The sequence below is a fragment of the Mustela nigripes genome, chromosome X (assembly GCF_022355385.1).
Source record: "Mustela nigripes isolate SB6536 chromosome X, MUSNIG.SB6536, whole genome shotgun sequence".
NCBI lineage: Eukaryota > Metazoa > Chordata > Mammalia > Carnivora > Mustelidae > Mustela > Mustela nigripes.
Genome location: NC_081575.1, coordinates 84,849,417 through 84,869,802, shown reverse-complemented (window position 1 = coordinate 84,869,802; position 20,386 = coordinate 84,849,417). Strand labels below are relative to the sequence as shown.

Here is a 20,386-nt window from a genome sequence, read left to right as displayed (position 1 = left end):
GAGCCTGATGCGGGACTCGATCCCAGGACCCTGGGATCATGACCTGAGCCGAAGGCAGAGGCTTTAACCCACTGAGCCACCCAGGCGCCCTGTTCTGGGTAATTAAACCAAAAGTTACAGAATGTTTCCTCAAGATGCATTGTATTCAAAACCAGGAAAACCCATTTGGTTTTTGTTATTACGAGAAATAGCTCACAGTTCTTTTCTACTCCAGGAGATGGATTCCCTCCTTCCCCACCCCTTTTCCTGAGGTGCTTGCTGATTGTTTTTCTCATCTGGAACCCGGATACTACACGAAGGTTCTTGGTTTGTTAACTTTTCATTCTGCAAGGGCTGACTGCCCCAGCGACTATTCGAGAGAAACCATTTGGATGATTCAAAAAGTTCAGACATCTAGGGTGACTGGGTGGCTCAAGTCAATTAAGCATCTGACTCTTGATCTCAGCTCAGGTCTTGATGTCAGGGTCAGGAGTTCAAGCTCCGCATTGGGCTCTGCACTGGGTGTGGAGCCTACTTTAAAAATAAATAAATAAAAAATAAAAAGTTTCGACATTTAAAAATGTCCTCATCATTCTCAGTCATGTCCTTTTACAGGCACAGCCCATCCTTAGCCCCCGTTACTGGCACTGGAGAAGGGAGGGAACTTGGTGCAGTAGCTGGTCCCCTCATCATCCATGATTTACCATTGGCTCTTTCCCCCATAATGAAGCTTCTCTATGCTACTGTTGGCCTGGGCTCATCAGTTCTGGTAGCTTACACGTCAGTTACTGATGACAGAGTAGGGCTTGGAAGAGTAGAGGCAGAGACCAGAAATGAGCCAGGAACAGGTCCAGAATTTGGAGTTTGCTTTGGATTTCCCCTCCACCCCCAGTGGATTACTCTGGGAAGGTTGTGTTGATGTGAACACATTAAATGAAAACAATGAAACAGGTTTGGTGGTGCAGGGCAGGATGCGGTCTACGGAATATTTCCCTGGTACAGGAGGGCCCGGGTCTAGCAGAGCTCCCGTTTCCATGCAAAACAGGGCCTCTGACTCTGGGTGAACTCCTTCCCTCATACAGGGCTTCTGTTTGCTCTCTCTCCCTTGTGGCCCCAGGCCTCAAGTGCAGGACCGGGATGCAAGGAGTCTTCACTTCCCCAGGAACCCTGGGCATCGTCTGGCCAGTAGCAGATGCTTGTGCCTCTTGGATGCCCCTCCCCCCACTCCCTGCCCTGGCTACTTTCTTCACCAGCTGCTGTTCTGTGTGTTCGGCCTTGCCTTACTTTTGTTACCCAGCCTCCCCGACCCCACTGTGGACCCTTTGCCAACCACTCTGCCTACTACTTTTAGGTCCATTTGTGGAAAAGTCCCCTGTCCTCAAGTCACTTGTCTTTTAGAAATGCAAATTCTCAGTCCCTGCCCCGGACCTGCTGCATCAGAACTTCTGGAGCTGGGGCTCAGCAATGCCTGTGTTAACGAGCCCTCCAGAAGATTTTGATGCAGACTTGAGGTTGAGAACAGCTGTCCTGTAGAATGAACATCAACACTACCTGCCTCCCAGTCCTGCTGTTGTAAAACTACTTACTTCTGTGGACTCACACCGTGATCATGGACTTGACACTTAACTACTTGCCAAATTGACACCTTATTCTTGTTTCTGCATCTTTCCCTGGCATGCATTTCTTTAATTCTTGGGAAGATCTGCCAGGGACATTTCCCCCAGCCCATCCTTCCCCTCCCAGGTCAAATCAAATGTCCTCTAAGCAGCTTTCCTGACCTAGCCAAGCCCTCATTTTCTTCCTTCTCCTGGAGTCTGGGCCTCAGGCCCCATTGTGCCTCAGCTCTCGGGTGCTCGTGGACAGGGACGTTGAATACCAACACTTCTGTAATCTCCTCAGCAACCAGTCTGGAGCAGGCACCCAGGAAGTCCTTAACACTCACATCCTTGGTCATGGATGGATGGATGTGCCAGGGTGCACTTACTCGGGGCATCTGCTCCAACCCCCCAACTCCTGGGAGGCTGAGCCAGGCAGCGGGTGGTGAGTCTGGGAACGGTAATGTCTTGTCACATTGGGGAGGAGCGGGGAGCATGGCCACATGGGGAGATCCAGTCTGCCGAGAAGGTGATGGAGCAGACATCAAAAAGAAAGCAGAGATGAGAAACAATGCTGTCCTGGAGGCAGAGCTGGGCTGAGTTGGTGCCTTGGAACTTCCTAGTTTCCATGAGGTCCTGGTGGATGTACTTCTGGCACAACGAACCCCCTTTATACTTTAAATTGTTCAGAGGAGGTTCTGATCCCTGCAACTTCTGATCCCTGAATAAGTTACAAACAATTGTTTCCTTTTAAGAAGACGTGCGTCATTTGTGGTGCCTGCCATAGGTGACCACTGTTGCTGAATTCCCCACAGCATCCCTCCTGGTGTCTGTGGCACAGAGGCTGTGGTCAGTCCACCTTCTTCCTTTGCCTCCCTGTGCACCTTGCTGTCAAACCTTCGGCAGCCAGAGGCTCACTTGGTAGCAGTTGTGGCTCCTTCTTCCATGGGGTAGCCAACACCTTGGATGAGCCTGTCTATAGGAGTGGTGGCTAGTTTCGTCCTCCTCTTTCTCTCTTCCCATCTCATCCTCCATCTTCTCCCCCTGTGGGGCCCCAGGCTTTGCCACTGCAGAATTTGTGAGCTGCTCAAAGATTTTTCACTGTGGCAGATGAGATAATCTTTGTGGCAGGCAATTCAGCCGATAGTTGGGATGGACGGGGCGGCTGATGCAGACGAAAACACATTATTTCACGGTCTGTCATTTTGATTCAGGTATGCCAAGGCTGGTCATAATTCTCCACTGGGCCATTTCGTTTTATGGACTGATGGGTTTCCCCACCCCCACCTTTCTTTTTAAATCAGAAGACAGGATGCCAAGTACTTCTGACAACTCACTTGCGCATGCAAGCTTGCGGAAACTTCTGTAGGAGTTCAGTGGCTTCTGCTGTGCAAAGGCCCTGTGGTCCAGAAAGCTCAGATAGAATCCTGATCATCAGAAAAGCCTTCAAACTAGCTTTGTGCTTGCTTGGGGGAAGGGCTGCCAGGATTTTCCTTCTCCCTAGCCCCTCTCTGTCGAGGTTGTACCACCCCTGTTGCTCAGGGTTCAATCAGAGAAGCAGAAACACCAGGTTGTTTTTTCTTCTTTTTTAAAAAACAGGGATTTGACCCAACATAATTGACCTCACCCCAACAAGGGAAGCCAGCAGAGGGGACACTGTGTGTGAGATAAAAACTGGTCACTGTTTCCCTTCTGCCCTCCAAAACTCCCAATGAAATCTTTCTGTAACCTACTGGAAATGGAAACTAACAGGGAAGGGAATTCTGGGAAATGCACTTCAGCCAGGCCAAGGTGACATGTTACAAAACCACCCTATCACCTTGGCCTTTCTTTGTGTGTCTCATGACAACTTTTCTCCTCATTAGTGATATGGGGAGATCATGTGATACCATATTAAGTTACAGAGGAATGTGCAACATTCCATATACTGCATTTTCCATGTATTTATTCAACTTATAATTTTTCAACTTATTCAACTTCTAATTCCTCAACTTCTTTTTAATTAAGTTAATAACACTAGAAAAAAGACTAGAAGGAAGACCTTTAATGTGTTCACAGTGGTGGCCTCTGGGGGGTGGGTTCTAAGTGATTTTTCCCCCCTACTTCCTTATGGATTTTAAAATATATATACTTTAGACGTTTTTATAATGAATATATGTAACCTTGATGAAATCAGTACAACCACTTTGGAAGACTGATAAGATCCACTAAACGAGTCCCTACGTATGTGTCATCATCTGGCGATTTGATTTCCATAAGTATACTCATGTCCACCAACTGACATATATAAGAATGTTTGTAGCAGCTTTACTTCACAATTGCCCAAACTAAATACAGCCCAAATGTTCATCAACCGTGGGATGAATAAATAGTGACATCATCACACAGTGGGATATTAGACTGTGATGAAAAAAAAACTAAACTACTGATTCATACAACATGGACAATAGCACACAGCACCACGCTCAGTATATACTGTGTGATTTCATTAAAATGAAGTTCAAAACCAGGCAAAACTAATTCAGGGTGATTTAGGTCAGAACAGTGGTTACCGTTGGAGGGGGTAGGATGACCAGTGGCTCCAGTTTGCTTGGGATTGAAAGGTTTCCTAGGATGTGGATCTTTTAGAGCTAAACCCAGGAGAGTCTCAAGAAAATAGTACCATTGGTTACCTTTGAGGGGGGTTGTCTTTGTAGGGCAGGGACATGAAAGAGCCTTCTAAAGGGCTGGAAATGTTCACTGTCTTGACGTGCAGCACGGTTACATGAGGGAATGCATGCAAAACTTTAGCTGTACACTTAAGATTTTTGCCTTTAAATATGTAATTTCTCCTTTGATTTAAAAACTTTGAAAATAGCTAAATTTTATGATATAGGATTCATTTAATAAAATCATTCTAGATTAACTTCACTTTTTTTCTCTGACCCAATTATTTGATTTTTAATCCAAGACCTGCAATAGACTTAGAACATGTAGACTTCAGTGAAGCATTCAACAGTAAGGAGAATTCATGGATTAATCCCCATAGAGAAAGAAGACTTTCTCTTTTTCCCTGCTCTGTTTAACATTTTTATTTATGACTAGAACCTAGATAAAAACTGTGTTCATCAACACAGGATAGTGATATGCAGTTGGGTGATAGTGACTATGATGAGTAACAGAATCAAGTTGACAGGCTCTTAGAGTAATGGATTTAATCTAAGAAGATCGTATTTAATGAAAACGAAGGTCTAGCTGTAGCAGGGGTTTTAGCTGACACAATGTTTAATGTGCATCAATTTGAAGGGAATGACCTAGATGGGAAAGGGAATTGGGGATTATCTGGACCGGGAAGCCAGGATCGAGGGGCAAACATATGGAAGGGAGGAATGTCACATATAATTCCAAGGAGTGAAAATAACTTAATAACTTAAATGAGCGAAAGCCAACAGAAGACAGATTTGGGATAAACTGTCTAACGATTTGTTCTGTTCAAAAGAAGGAATAGGCTATTTCTTAAAGTAGTGAGTTTTCCATTTTGTACGGTAAGATAAAGGATGCAAATATTTCGAGAGTTTCAATTAGTAAGCTTTCAAGTTTCTTTCAACCCCAAGAGTCTAGGACACATGTATGGTTCAGTGGGTAGAAATCTATCTTGACCTTTAACAGGTTGATACATTGCTCTGTGGTTCGTGCTTTTATATACATAAACCAGGGATAAATACACTTGCTTTGTACTTAATCCATCGAAAAGGTTTACAAATCAAGTTTTCCATAGAATTCTTGGTAATCCTTGAGGAGAAGGGCTGGCAAAACTGGAAAAGTTTTTAATGTTGTAAGTGGCCCTGAGTCAGGACCAAGTTGACATGTAATTCCTCATTTTTTAAAAAAGAGTCTTATTTATTTATTTCACAGAGAGAGAGAGATAGAGAGAGCGAGCACAAGTAGGGGGAGAGGCAGAGGGAGAAGAAGGTTCTGCGCTGAGCAGAGAGACTGATGCAGGACTTGATCCCAGGACCCCGGAGATCATGACCTGAGCTGAAGGCAGACGTTTAACGGACTAAGCCACCCAGGCATCCCTGTAATTCCTCATTTTTAAATCTGTTTGTATTATTCCTCCGCATTAATGACCAAAGTTGTATCGATAGCTGCTTAACACAGCACTGGATTGGTGTCCAGTTCTTCTCTGAGCAGTGATGGGGCAATGGTTAAATCATAGATTGGGGCTATATAAAGATTTTATCATTGTTATTTTCTTGATATATTTATAATTTCAGTTATTTGCTTTGTGGTTCAAAGATAATGTTTTAAAATTCCAGATTTGGTAGGGTTCTTTTTTCTCCCCCTTTTTATTATTGTTAATGTGTGATGTTATTGCCTTTTATTTATTTTGCTTTTTTAAAGATTTTGTTTATTCGTTTTAGAGAGAGATAGAGACAGAGAAGAGCACAAGCAGGGGGAGAGACAGAGGGAGAGGCAGACACCCCACTGAGCTGGGAGCCCAACGTGGGGGCTCGATCTGAGGACCCAGGGATCATACCCTGAGCCAAAGCAGACGCTTAACCATCTGAGCCACCCAGGCACTCCCTGCTATTGCCTTTTAATCAGAGAAAGTGGTCCATGTTATTTCTACCTTTTGAAATTTATTGAGAGGTTTTGTGGCCTAAGAAACTGTTTTTAGAACCTAATCAACTTACTAGTTATTTTCATCATTAATTTTTTTCAAGTGATGGTCTTTCTAGATATCTATCATATGTTATATAGTTCAACCTCTGTTTACTTTGTATTATGCAGGCATATGCAGAGAAACAACCAATTCTTAGGCCTCTGAGCCAAGCAAACGTTTTTGTTCCAGCATATGTCAAAATAGGGATATTGAAATAGCAAAGAAAGAAATCGTAGCAAGAACAAAGGATGGCTTGATTTATTGAAGAACAGGTTTGGCTGGCTAACAGCCAAGTCCAGGGAAAGCTGAGAGCCCCGTGAAGGCAGAGCCTGCTTTGGCTGGTCCATCTTGATGTTTGTCCAGCCTTTAGTTCTGCTGTGGCTGTGGGCTGCCTCTATTCTCCATTGGAACTCACTGGGCTGCATCTATTCTCCACTGGAACTCACTGGGAAGGAACCCCTGGTGACTCATCTCACATCTACCTTCCCTGAGTCTTCTCTTGCCTCTCTTCAATTTCCCAACTTGTTTTCGTCAAGGTGGGGAACACCTTTCACTGTCTTCTTTTCACTTGCAAGGTCCCTCAGGAGTAATTTGGGGCTCATTTGAGCAGACAGGCTGAGTGATCGGTTAGTCCCTTTTCCACAAGCCTATGATAAAATGGAGGCTGGAAATAGTCTCCATCCCATTCCAGATAACGTTGTTGTCGCACATGCTGAGGTAATGAAGTCTCTCTGTGCCTGCAATCCTCTACGAAACCCATGATCCAAAGCCTTAGTTGTTTCAACTGTCATCGGTGCTGTGACTGAAGGGAGAAAAGTGGGCTGGGCGGAGCTCAGATCCAAGACCTGTAATCTCTCTCCAATTGGCTCCTGAAACTCCCCTGGGCCACAAACAAAGGACCATGAGTACCACCCAAGTGTCATGGGAAGCAGAGTCTCATGACCACAGTGGACCTCGGAAGGGCCTCTGCTCTCCAAACATGGGTCAGCCAGAGGGTATGTGCTGATGTTCCGGGAATAGACCTATGTGGGACTGGCCAGGCACTTTTAGTCGCTAGCTGATATTTCTTTTTTCATTGATACTCATTTCATCTTTGACTCTGTTATTAGATCAGTATGAAAATGGTATGGCCACGGATCAGCTATTTTTCTTTTTCTAGCATCAATCTGGCCATGTTATTTTTTTTAAAAAATGTAACTTTTTGGAAGGGTCCTTGACCTGGTAGCCTGTGAGAGATTAAAATCCTTATGGTCTGAAAACTAGCTGTGACTCTAACTTAAGATTTTCATCTTCGTTCAAAGACGTTATCATAACCTGTCTCCTATCACAATGGGCTCCGGGACCTTGGCCCCACACCCTAATACCCTCCTAGGGCCTCACATAGGTCCTGCAAACCCTCCTTAAGTATTTTTGAATTAACTTCAAGTGTAAGTATTAACTTCAAGTACAGGTACAATAACTACAAGTACAAATGAGTTTTATTTTAGTATTTACCTCTAAAACCATACTCCGATTAAATGGTTAACATGTGTTTTGCTAAATTTGCTCTTATCTCTTTTTTAAAAAATTACCAAGACGGGCGGAGTAAAATTGCCAGCCATCCTTGTTTGAAGGTAGCGGCCTGAAGACTCTATACTGCCACCTAGTGGGAGAACAGGCTGCGTGGCCACGGATTCTGTTCCCACTGGAGGGAAAAACAGGGTCTGTGTTGAGAACAATGTCAGAAGCAGCCAGTAGTTGAGGGCATGGGAGGCGGACCCAATGGGGGATATGTGTTTTCCTCCGATTAGCCACGCACTGCTGGGGTGGTTGCCTCTTTGCACTTGGCATAACAGCAGAGGAAGCCTTCTTTGTGGTTTTTCGAACAGGCAGATCATGATAAACAGGGTGGTGTTCTTGGCTGTGGTTCTGTCTGTGGGCTGGTAATTTAGGCTGTGGGATATTCCCACAGAACAATGCAGTTTTTCGAAGCAGAAAAGTCACGGTTTTATTAGCGTAAGTCAAACACACACACACACACACACACACACACTGCACTGTTTCACCCTCTGGCTGATTTTTCTGGTCCCTGATTTTTCGTGACTCGAGGAAGTGTCCTTAATACAAAGCAGCTCTTGGCCCTGCAGGAGCGGGGGAGGCACGGACTCCCTGGCTGTTGACTATTGGGGCTTTTCATCCAAGCCGGCTTTATTTATTTATAAGCAGAGCTCACCATCAAAGTTCAGAAGGCCCTGCACCGGTCACAACCCCACCCCCGACCCTTTAAATTCTCTTTTATTTCTTTGACTGTTTCTCTTCTCTCCCTTGTCAGTTCTCTGAGCAAACCTATGGGTTCCCTGTGGCCCCTTCTCCTTTCTCCAAACGTGCGCGCGCGCGCGCGCGCGCGCGCACACACACACACACACACACACACACACACACACACTGGAGGGCCCTGGCCTAGATCCCGGTTGGAAAGTGGCTTTTGAGAAAATCAGGGAACACCCACTCAAGTCATGGTTGAGAGAATTCCTGGGGCCGGCCGAGCTGTTCGGCCAAATCTGGGATGAACAGTCCCCCGGAAATAGGCTACTTGCCTGGAGCATCACTGAGAAGGCTTCTGGGGGCACATCTGGATTTTGTGTGTATGTGTGTGGGGGGAGGAAGCAAGGATGTATTAGGAAGGTGTGACATAGTCATGGGATGGACAAGTATTACCATATTGGTTTTCTTGGAGAGCTCACAGTGAAATGTTATTAGCTGTTAACATCCTAGCATGAATTAAATTATTGGATTTGCTGCCCATCACCTCTTGGGGCTCCATGGGAATAAAGTCACAGGATTGGTGACGTTTCTATGGGATTTATCCTTCCTTTTTCTTTTTTTTTTTTTTTTAAGCTGAGGTGAAATTCACATAGCTTAAAATGTACCACTCTAGCCATTTTAAGGTGTATAATTCAGTGGCTTTTAGTATAATCATAAGGTTGTACAATTGTCACCACTCTCTAAGTCCAAGATTTTTCCATCACCCTCAACAGACACCCTGTGCCCATGAAGCATTCATTCCGAATTCTCCCTCTCAGTTAATCTGCTTTCTGTCTCTCTGGGTCTGCCCATTCTAGACATCTCCTCTACAGGGAATCCTCCAGTATTTGTCCTTTTGCATTGGCCTCCTTAACTTAGCGTAATGTTTTGAAGCTTCATGTTTTGAAGCTACCCTGATAGCAGGTATCAGGACCATTGTGTGGCAATAACATGTTTTATTTATTCATCCATCAGTTGATGGATGTGTGGGTTGTTCCCGCCTTTTGGCTCTTGTGACCAGGGCTGCCGTGAACATTCACGTGTGAGTTTTTGTGTGAACACTCATTTTCAACTGTCTGGGGCAGATAGGTGAGTTCCCCCCACACCCACCTTTGGCGATGACGGATCCATTTCAAACTGTCGGGGAGGTGAGTTTTGCTAAGAAGGAAAGTGTGGGAGCTTGGGTGCTGCCTGGAATAAGGCCCGGGAGGGAAAAGGGGCAGAACACTTAGGCCATTCTGCGGAATCCTAAGGTGGAAGTGTCTCTGGAAAGGAGGACGGGAGAGGGAGGAAGTGTTTCCAAACGGGGTGCCCATAACTTTGATCTTTGGTAGATGGAGGAAAAACGGACTTTGTTCAGCATTTATAAGATGGCTGCTGATATTTTTCATTTTTTTTAATAAGAAAAGGAAAATAATGATGTATTTTACATTGGATAATTGAATTTAAATTCAGAAAAAAAAAAGAAAGAAAAAATCTCCGGTGGGGATGAAAAGATGAGTTAGCTAGAAAGTGAAAATGGTTGTGGCTTTGGATGTGTCTTAATGGGGTGTTGTTAATGGATGTGCTTTTGGAAAAAAGAAGGAAACCTGGTTTGGCTGCATGTTAGAGTGAGAGGATGAAATTGGTCGAGCAGATTTTAGCACAACACACTGAAGAAAGAGATCTCTCAGTATAATAACATTGCCGTGTATTTCGATGGCGATGGACTTTTTCTAAAACATCTTTGTACTTATTAGCTCATTAGGATGAATGAATTGGGCAGGAGAGACACTATTTGCTGCCCTTTGAGAAGTAGGAAACCAAGGGGCTCCTGGGTGGCTCAGTGGGTTAAGCATCTGCCTTTGGTTCAGGTTGTGATCTCCGGGTCCTGGGATTGAGCCCCCTGTTGGACTCCCTGCTCAGCGGGGAGTCTGCCCCTGCCTCTCTCCTCTGCTCATGTTCTCTTTCTCTCTTTCTCTCTCAAATGGATAAATAAAATTTAAAAAAAGAAGTAGGAAATCAAGGAACCCATCAGAGCACCTGCTGACGGCAGTCGTTCATCAGGATTTGTTAAAAAATAAGTGAAGCAGAGTCATCTCAAGTCGGAGAATGTCAGAGCTGGGATGTTCTTGGAGATCATCCATCAGGCCTCCCTCCCCAACTCACTTTGGGAGGAAGGATGTTGGGGCAAAGCAGAGAAGTCCTGCGCTTAAAGGCCAGGTCACCTGGTTGAAGAGTGAAGGACCCAAGTCAATGGTTTGTCCTCTGTTTCCTTACTGAGAATCACCGTAACATCTACCACATTGCTTTGTGGTGGTTTGTGTTCTTACCTGTACTCACTGTTGGGCCACCTGCTCCTGGAGGTGGAGCTTGTGTCAGATTCATTTTGTGTCCCCAAGATAAAGCACAGTGTTGAAGCTTGTTGACCAGGAGCACAGGAAGTGGCAGCTCTTTGTTCTTCCTGGGTCTCTGCTCCTTCCTGTTTCACCCCAGCTTCGAGTGGCAGAGCTCAGGAAGAGTTTCTGGAACCTAGAGATCTTTTATCTAAACCCAGTGTCTACACTCATCATGGTGGGTGATGCTAGATGTGCTGGGAAGGTTGCTTTGGACTTGCTGGGGTGGGGGGCTGGGGTAATCCCTGGGGGGTTGTTATTATGGAAATCTCTAGAAGCTGAAGGAAAGAGGGAGCTTTCCTTAGTTCAAAGTCAGTCTGGCCACTTTCTATGGGATCTCAAGTGTATCCTGAGCCCCCCAGATGTCCTTTGGTGCGTTGTCCAGGATCCTGAGTGGAGGTAAGTCTGGAACCAGTACCTTAGGGGATTTGTGTCCTTTAGCGTGGGACCTGTCCATGATGGGGACAAGAAGAGGTGATGGGATTTTTGAGGGGGTTCTCAAACAATTCCATGTGTATCTTGTTTAGATTTTCCTGGGGACTTTCACTTGTTCCTGAGCATAAAGTTGAGGCAAAGTGGAAAAGGTCTCACATTGGTCCTTCCTGTGGCTTGGTACTTGCTGTGGCCAACAAATGGCAGATGACAGGTACCCAGGCCAGTGCGTGGAGGGTCTGTCTACTGGTGCAGGAAGAGAGGCACAGGGAGATTTTATGTATGGTGTGGACCATGGTGGGGGCTTTGTTATCTGTCTTCTTTCTGTTAACGGGTTCTGCTCAGTGTTGAGCAGCCCCAGAAAGGGGTGGGCGGGTTCTTCTCACCTGAGCCTCCTCCACTTCCTGTCTCCTGTGCAAACTCCAAGACATGAATGTTGGATCCCACCACCACCTCCTTGGCCTGGGAATGGCTTGACTTCTTGGGCTCCTTCTCGCCCCACCCCAGAGCAGTGAGATTCATAGAGTGCAGGGTGCAAAATGCTCCCACTGGAAAGCTCGATGTCAGATGGCAGCCATGTTTCCACAGCTTGATTACTCCTGATTGCAAAGCAGTGCTCACACAGCCCAAAAACAAAGCCAGGTGGTCTTATGTCATGTATGATACATCCAGGGACTGGTTCTTTGCTGGTGTCCCTCGTCTTGATGAGGCCAAGGGAAGGTCTGAGTGCTCAGAAGTCCCTCAGGCAGCCTCAGGTGTCCATGTAAAGGGGGCTTGTGGTCTGGGGAGTGCAAGAGGCAGCGTCGGCATCCCCTGGACGGGGTCAGTTCGTGTTCTCCAGCCTTGTCATGGCAGGGAGGTTGGGGTGAAACTCTTCTTTCCCATCTTGGCTGAAGGAGAGACACCCCTCAGTCCTCTGAGGGGGTGCCTTCTGCCATCAGTGGCCCAGTGGGGTGTGTAGGGAGGAACATGGTTGTGCTGGTTTGGGCGAGGAATCAGGATCCCGGGGACCAGAGCACAGGGGTTGGGAACCAAAGCAAGGTATGAGGGCATCAGCGATGTGCTCAAGTCCTGGAGGCAGCCTACAGCAGGGAGCTAGTGGGAGCTCTCAGATGGGAAGAGGGAGCTGTATTAGCAGAGCCTGTTTATGCCATGACTCAGGTTTGGTTCTTCTTTCTGGTGGGCATTGGACGAGGAAGCTGATGTTTAAAATGGGCTTTCTGGATGGTGAAACAGGGTATCTAGAAGAGCTTCCAAGAGAGGGCATGGTCTGGAGGTTGGCAAAGGTTCCCCAAGAAGATTGCAGGGTGAGCTAAACCCTGGGTGGGGGGGGGGAGGAGGAAGGTTGATGAAGGTCAGCCTGTGGGTTCTTCAGACCAGAGAGAGCAGTCAGAAATTGTTTCCCAAATAGTTGCGACGGTGGGGGGGTGGTGTGTGTCATGTCAGCGAGAGTGGAGGATGACAAGGGGAAAGGTCCCTGTAAATAAAGCTGTATAGGGGCGCCTGGGTGGCTCAGCGGGTTAAAGCCTCTGCCTTCAGCCCAGGTCATGATCCCAGGGTCCTGGGATCGAGCCCCGCATCGGGCTCTCTGCTCAGTGCAGAGCCTGCTTCTCTCTCTCTCTCTCTCTGCCTGCCTCTCTGCCCACTTGTGTTCTCTGTCAAATAAATAAATAAAATCTTAAAAAAAAAAAAAAAAGCTGTCTAGTTACCGTCTTGTCACAAGCCACTCTGCTTTTTGACATGGTTTGGTCCCACTTCAGACGGGCCGTGACTCCTATTCCCCACACGGAACTGAGAATAGATGTCTCCCTCTGCCTTGCCCCTTTGTCTTCCACCCCACTACCAGCACACTCACCTGCACCAGATCCGGTGTGAGACGCTTGGCCTGCAGCCATTTCTGGAACCTCCTGGTTTTCCGCAGGATGCGCTCGATGCTGCAGGTTTCTGGGGCTGCCGCAGAGGCACAGATTCTCCTGTCCGAGATGTCACTCTGCTGTTTGCTGGCCAGCCTGGAGACCTCCACGGGGCGCCAGGTTTTGGAATCATCCGAGTAATTTGCAGGGTAAGAAGGCAGGTAGTCAGGAGGCAGTCCAAGGGGGGAGGCCAGCCAGCTGTCAAACCTGGAAGAAGGGCCCTTTTATTTTATTTATTTTTTCTTTTAATATATATATATTTTTTTAAAGATGTAAAAAATTTATTTATTTGACAGAAAGAGAGAGCATGCACACAAGCAGGGGGAGCTTACAGAGGCTTACAGAGCTTAAGGACCTCGCTCAAGTTCAGACAATACATTGCCGAGCAGAGGTGCAGATCCAGGGCCATCAGTCAGTAGAGCCCATGATCTTTCCCCTTCCTCAACATTGGTTCTAGAAACAGCCCAACTTCTGACTAATGGCTGGGTCTTGGAACCATATGACGAGCCCTGCATTGGGTTCCCTGCTCAGCGGGGATCCTGCTTCTCCCTCTCCTTCTGCCTCTCCCCAGCTCATGCTCTCTCTCTCAAATAAATACATAAAATCTTAAAAAAAATAAATAAAAATAAAAATTAAAAAAAGATGAAACATTGTAAATCAGCAGTGAGTCAATTTTACTGGTTTTCTCAGGACAACCATTGGGAATGATCCTCCCCTCTAAGATGATAAAGAAGGGCAGAGGGTCCCGAGGCAGGCCTATCTGCTTATTTCCTATAGCTGCTCTTGTTCCTGGGGGTTTAACCCCTTGAAAGGCCTGTGACCGAGGATTTATGATAGGTAGCTCTCTTAGACATCAATTGTCACAACACGCATGTATGAAACACTTAGGCATGCCAGTCACTGTGCTAAATGCTTCATGTGTAATTATTCAGTTAAACCTGGCAGTGAACCTGTGAAGTCAGTAGTATTCTTAATCATACAGATGAAGAAACTGAGGCACAGAGAAGTGATTTGTCCAAAGTCATACAACCAGAAATTGGAGGAAGCGGCATTCAAGACTCCAGAACTCACAATCTCAAGTGCTTTGCCATGGCCTAGTCCCCTGTCGTCCTTTCTATGACTTTGTTTGTGGGAACAGATTGGTAGGTAACATTATTAGGGGTCGTAGCTAGGAGTATCATAGTTTCCAGAGCTGGAAGAAAGCAAAAATTTCGTGTGGTCCAGTCTACCCAAGCCCCTCAACATGGAAGACAGGGTGGAGGTGTGGGGCAGAGCGACAGTGCTGCAATGAGAATAAAACACTCTTTTCTCTAGCATGTTCCTCATGCTTGCATTCTGTCAAACACTAAGTTTGTAGACATGCCTTCTTAAATATTTCTTGCCTCCCTTTCTTCTTCTCCATCCCTCAGGTCTGCCTAGAACTCTTAAAGCATCCAGCGTCTTCCCCAAAGCTCTCAGGACACCTGTCACACTACTTAGAGCAATTCACAGCGTTCTTTCTGGGCCCATCTCCTGCTGCTCCCCCTTCCAACCTTGTTTTTTCTCACCGAATCAGTGATCATCCTTGGCTAAGCCATGTCATTTTGCACCTCAGAGCTTCGACTCACCTGGGCATGTGCCCATCCCTTTGTCTGAGATACTTTCTTCCATTTTCCCAGTGTCATCACTGTTTTCCCAGTGGAAACTAAACTCCTGCTACAAGGCTACAACTGGGCTTCCTTCAACTTGGTCACTCAGTGCCTAGCAGAGGGCTGGGTGTGAAGTTTGTGCCCAGTGTATTTTAGGAGGATGGATGGATGGATGGATGGATGGATGGATGGATGGATGTGTTTTGGGATGTATAGAGGGATGATTAGTGAATGGAGGGAAATGAGGAGGACTAGCTGGGTGGCTGGCTGCAGAGGGATGGTTGGGTGGAAGGATGCATGAACGGATGCTTGAATGAATGGGTTAATGAGTGGATGGGCGCATGCGTGGATGACGGAATGTGTACATGGATGTTTTTGCCATAAGCTCTGGGGCCCTGCAGCTCCTGAGACCCCGACTTAATTCCAGAAAGTGAGTTAAAGCAATCATTATTATGATGTTCTGAGATAAAAGAGACAGATGAGGGCAATGGAGAAGAGAAGGCAAAAACGAGCCTAATGATTAACTTATTTTACTGCAACCCCTCCACTACTCAGAAGCATTTAAACTTCTTTTTAGACTTTCGGAGTTGGGGGGTGAGGATGCAAGTCCAAGTGAATACAGGAAGGAAGGGCAGGAAAAGCACCTGTCTTGGTGAGAGGCCAGGAATCCCTAGGAGTAATTTGATCAGAAATACTGCTGTTAAGTCCCCCGCCTCCACCTTTCTCCCCAACCTATGACCTGCACATAGATGAATTCTGATCGATCAGTTTCCTGGTTGATCTCGCCAGCTGGCACGATTGATTAGGAATTCACAGATAGGTACGTTTTCAGCAGGAAGACTATGTCAGTCAGGTTTACTCTTTTTTTCTGGCTTTCCTTAACTTTTTTTCATTCAGGACTTGAAAGTCGACAAGGAACGCATGGGGAAACTGGTACCCAAAACATGGAAATGTTCAAAGGTCAACGGTTGGGTATGGGAAGCAACAAATTTATCATTAGCATTTTTGCCAAAGAGAAGATAAGGGTTAGAAGGAAAGATGTGTTCATCTGAGAGTTTGGTTGGGCCTTTTCCTAATGTTATCATCATAGTCATTTGTTAAAGTGGGAAAATATTTGGAGATGAACAAGGGAACACTCTTAGAAAGAGAGGTAAAGATATGAACTTACAGACAATTTAGCAAACAAGAAATAGAAATGGGGGGCGCCTGGGTGGCTCAGTGGGTTAGGCCGCTGCCTTCGGCTCGGGTCATGATCTCAGGGTCCTGGGATCGAGTCCCGCATCGGGCTCTCTGCTCGGCAGGGAGCCTGCTTCCTTCTCTCTCTCTCTCTCTGCCTGCCTCTCTGCCTACTTGTGATCTCTGTCTGTCAAATAAATAAAATCTTAAAAAAAAAAAAGAAATAGAAATGGCCCATACTATATGTTGGCTAATTGAATTTAAATAAAAAATTAATTAATTTAAAGAAATGAATTCTACAAGCCCACCCCTTAAAAGAAATGACCAGTAAGCCTGAAGAAAAAGGCTGAACTCAGAAGACATACAAACTAAGAATAGCAGTAATATTAAATATTTGTGAGCATGCAAGAAGTGAGCTCTATAGGTAGAAGTCTCCATTTGGAGATATATACATATATAAAGTCTCCTAAAAATGCACTTTTTTTGGTGACCCAGAATTTTCCACTTTTGAGAATCTGTCATAGGAATTTATGATTGATGTGCACAAAAATTTAGCAATAAGGATGTTCTGCATAACACTGTTTATAATACTGAAAATAAAAAAAAATACCTAGCTGTCTCACAGCAGTGGATTAGTTAAATTATGGTTGACTGATGTGATTGAATACCGCAAAGCCATTGAAAATCATATTGTGGTTGTATCATTTGCAACTATCTTCTCCCATTTGGTGGGTTGTTTTTTTTTGTTTTGTCTTGTTGCTGGCTTCCTTTGCTGTGCAAAGGTTTTTTGTTTTGGTGCAGTCCCAAGAGTTTAATTTTACTTTTGTTTTCCTTGCCAAAGGAGACAATCTAGAAAAATGCCTCTATGGCTGACGTTGAAGAACAGTTAGTAATGTGGAAACATGTTCCTGATATACTGTTAAGTTAAAGTTTATAGAAAAGTGTACATAGGATGATCACATTTTTGCTGAAGAAAAATTTAAATCCATACTTAGAAAAAAGGGGCAAGGATATATAATGAAGGAGGAATTATACATGATTTTCATTTTGTGCTTTCTTTGATATTTCTTGAAAATTCTAAAATAAATAGCTATTACTTTTAAAATAAAGAAACAGTTGCTTCTGCTGTAAAGAACTATAAACAAGTCCACGTCCCCACAACCACTCACTGTCTCTCTCTGCAGCTGAACTTGAGGAATGGACGTTCTCAACGTGGAGAACCCTAAACCGCAACCTGCCCCACCCAGTGCTTTCCTGCCTGTCTCTGGACACATCCCTTTCGGACGCACATGGAACATAAATTCTGAGGGAGCTGAGGTAATATCCTGAACTTGAATGGAACACAAACCCATGTGGGGAAATGGGAATTCAGGGAAAATTCAGCCAATACCTGCCTGGTGAGAAAAATTTCATTTATTGCCACTTGGTGAAGAGTCAACTATACGATTCATATACTCTTATTTAGTTACCTTGGGGAGGATGTGACCCTCGGACTCTCCTGTTGACTCCCATAATGGCCCTCCCTCCTGTCAGAAAAATCTGTCCATGTTCTCCCCACTTCCTTTCTTTGAGGAATCAGCCCCACTTCATCCATGTTCTTGTTCCTTCCCATCCCGTTTCTTAGGCGGGATGGCAATCTTGTGTTCACTTTCAACATTCCCATCTTTCTGTCACACTGAGTTGGTCAACAAAATGACTTCTCTAGCTGAACCCACTGGCATCCTTCCTGGCCTGCGTTGTTCCCACTGACCTTTCTCCTGGGCTAGGAGAACTGACCCGGCTGCCCCTGCCAATGTCAACCAGTCCATCCTGCACGCTGCTTTCCTTTTTAAAATTATTATTATTTTTTATTTTTTTAAAAAATTATTTATTTGAGAGTGAGAGAGAGTGCATGAGCAGGGTGGCAGGGGAGGAGCAGAGGGAGAAGAAGCAGACTCCCCACTGAGCAGGAAGCCTACGGTGGTGCTCCAATCTGGGACCTTGAGATCATAACATGAATCAAAGGCGGACTCACATTGCCTTCCAGAAGATTCTTCCAAAACACAAGTCTCATCTTATCTCTACCCCACTAAACTCCTTTGCCATTGCCTGCAATAGAGTTTCACCAGTTGGAAAGTCTTTCAACTCTTCACCATTAGAGATGCCTTAAAAAAAGACCTAATGGGGGGATGCCTGGGTGGCTCAGTGGGTTAAGCAGCTGCCTTTGGCTCAGATCATGATCCCGGGGTCATGGGATCGAGTCCCGCATCTGGCTCCTTGCTCGACAGGGAACCTGCTTCTCTCGCTGCCTCTGCCTGCCTCTCTGCCTACTTGTGTGTACTCGCTTTCTCTCTCTCTCTCTCTGGCAAATAAATAAAATCTTTAAAAAAAATAAGACCTAATGGGGAAAGTCCACATCAATACAATATCTATCATCTCGCAAAAGCTCCACATTTTTTATTGATATTTTCCATTCATTATATCTGTTTAGTAATTTAGTTGAATAATCAAATATGTCTTCGGTTAGTACAGACTGAAAATCAAATTATTGTAAATTAATGCTGTTTGTTTGGTCACCAAATCTTACATGCCTCAGATAGGTTCCTGGAGGAGGGCTGAGGAGAAAAGGCCTATTACAAAAGGTCTCGAAGAGGCGGGGAACTGCTGGCCCACGGGTGAAGGTCCCAATTCCTTGGCATGGCATTCGAGGCCCCTTCCCCATCTGCCTCTTCCAATAGCTTCCTTGACCACTCCTCCACATTGGTCCCGTGCTCCAACCACTAAGTGCTTCTCTCCTCTCCCCACACCCTGGGCCATTGCTTTAGCTGGTCCTTCTACCTTAAGCTTATTTCCTAAATTTTGGCTCACCCTTTAAAGGCCTTGCTCTGAATGCTTTCCCCAGCCCCCATTTAGAATTAATATCCCCCTTCCTTAGAACTCCCGGAGATCCTGTATATTTCAGGCCACATCTTATTATTGTTATTTGTAACATGGCTCTCTCCTCCTGAGCCCCTTGAGGACAATGACCAAGAGTTACAGCAATGCCACTGGAGCACCTACTGGGTCTTGACTGTCGTCAAGACTCATTGACTCTGTACTGACAGGCTTGAACTCCAGAGTGTGATACCATCCTTCGGTGAGCTCCAAATGCATCACCATTCACTAAACTTGGGTTGTCCTCTGGATAAGAAAATTGGTTTCAAAACTTTGAAGTAAACTGCCCTGGTTTGAATCCCAGATCTGCCCCTTACTAGGTAGTGACCTTGGGCAAGTCACTTAATCTTGCTCTGGTCACTCTTTAAGTAATGAGTGCTAAACATTAACGTTCTAGGATGGTGATGTGGAAAGAATAAAAAATAAGCTTTAAAATGTCCACCACATAGTAGGCCTTCTGTTAATTCTATTTCCCTCTTTTTATGAGAAATGAACTTGGTAAATCAATGATCCTGGGCTACTCCATTCATAGAAAAGGACACTTTAAGCTCCCACTTCAAAAGAAAACTTTGGATTTAGCATTTAGGGCTAGCACTTAACTTCATTCCTTTTCCCCCTTCTCACCCCAACTTCAACCCATCACTGCTCTGATTACATGACTTTGCTTCAGCTCCCCCCACTGAAATTGTCTCCTGGCCATCATCAAGTGAAGAGAACAGGAGTTTGCCCCTCCGAATTATCGAACGGAGATTCTGACCTTATTTCTTCTTTAAAGAACTTCTTGCAAATTGATGTCCCGATGCAGGCATTGCATTTATCAAGACCGAGGAAAGTCCTTCCAAAACTGTAGCTGGTTCTGCTTCGGGGCACCAGAGAAGGAGAGGGAGAAGCCAGCGAGGAAAGAGAACAGCTCAGGGCTGAGACCCACAGCAGCAGCACTAGGCGGCCTGGGCAGAGGCCGACAGCCTTGGGCCCCAGCTGGGGCTCCATCTCCTGCTCCAGATTCCCGCCCGCAGCCTTCAGCTGCTCACTCAGAGCTGCGCAGGGCTAGGGCTTGGCAAAAGAGAGGGGGCTGGGTCTGGGGCGATGACCCCATCTCAGCTTCCCCAATTTCTGTTTGAGGATGCTAGGAGCTTGGGGCTAATGGGGCTGGAGAGGAGGTGAGGAAGTCCACGGAGGATGCTGATAACACCGTTTCCAGAGTTACTCTTCCTCTGACTGGGGCGGCTGCCTCAGGCTGGGGAAGGGCTGACTGGCAGATTTAGGGAAGGACAATGGTCAGGGCTTCCCTGTGCGGTCCTTTCGACAAACACAGGATATCCTGGCTGGGCAGGAAAGGTCCATTCAGGATGTGTGTCCGACCTGGATTCCACCTGGGAGTTTCAAAGGATCCTGAAGGTCTCCACCCTCCACTGTTTCAGTTCTGGGCACATCTGTCCCTATTCTT

The 20,386-nt window shown here is 45.7% G+C and overlaps 1 protein-coding gene across 1 annotated transcript in view; it reads right to left on the bottom strand.

The window, feature by feature from the left end:
* The window catches only part of DIPK2B (divergent protein kinase domain 2B), a 31,542-nt gene extending 11,363 nt beyond the window's left edge, over positions 1-20,179 (bottom strand). Inside the window, exons 1-2 of the mRNA XM_059385436.1 lie at positions 19,697-20,179; positions 13,165-13,429 (exon numbers count right to left, since the gene is read on the bottom strand). Coding sequence (XP_059241419.1) covers positions 13,165-13,429; positions 19,697-19,929 — 498 coding nt within the window. The 5' untranslated portion in view covers positions 19,930-20,179. The remainder of the gene's footprint in view (positions 1-13,164; positions 13,430-19,696) is intronic.
* Between the last annotated feature and the right edge of the window lie 207 nt (positions 20,180-20,386).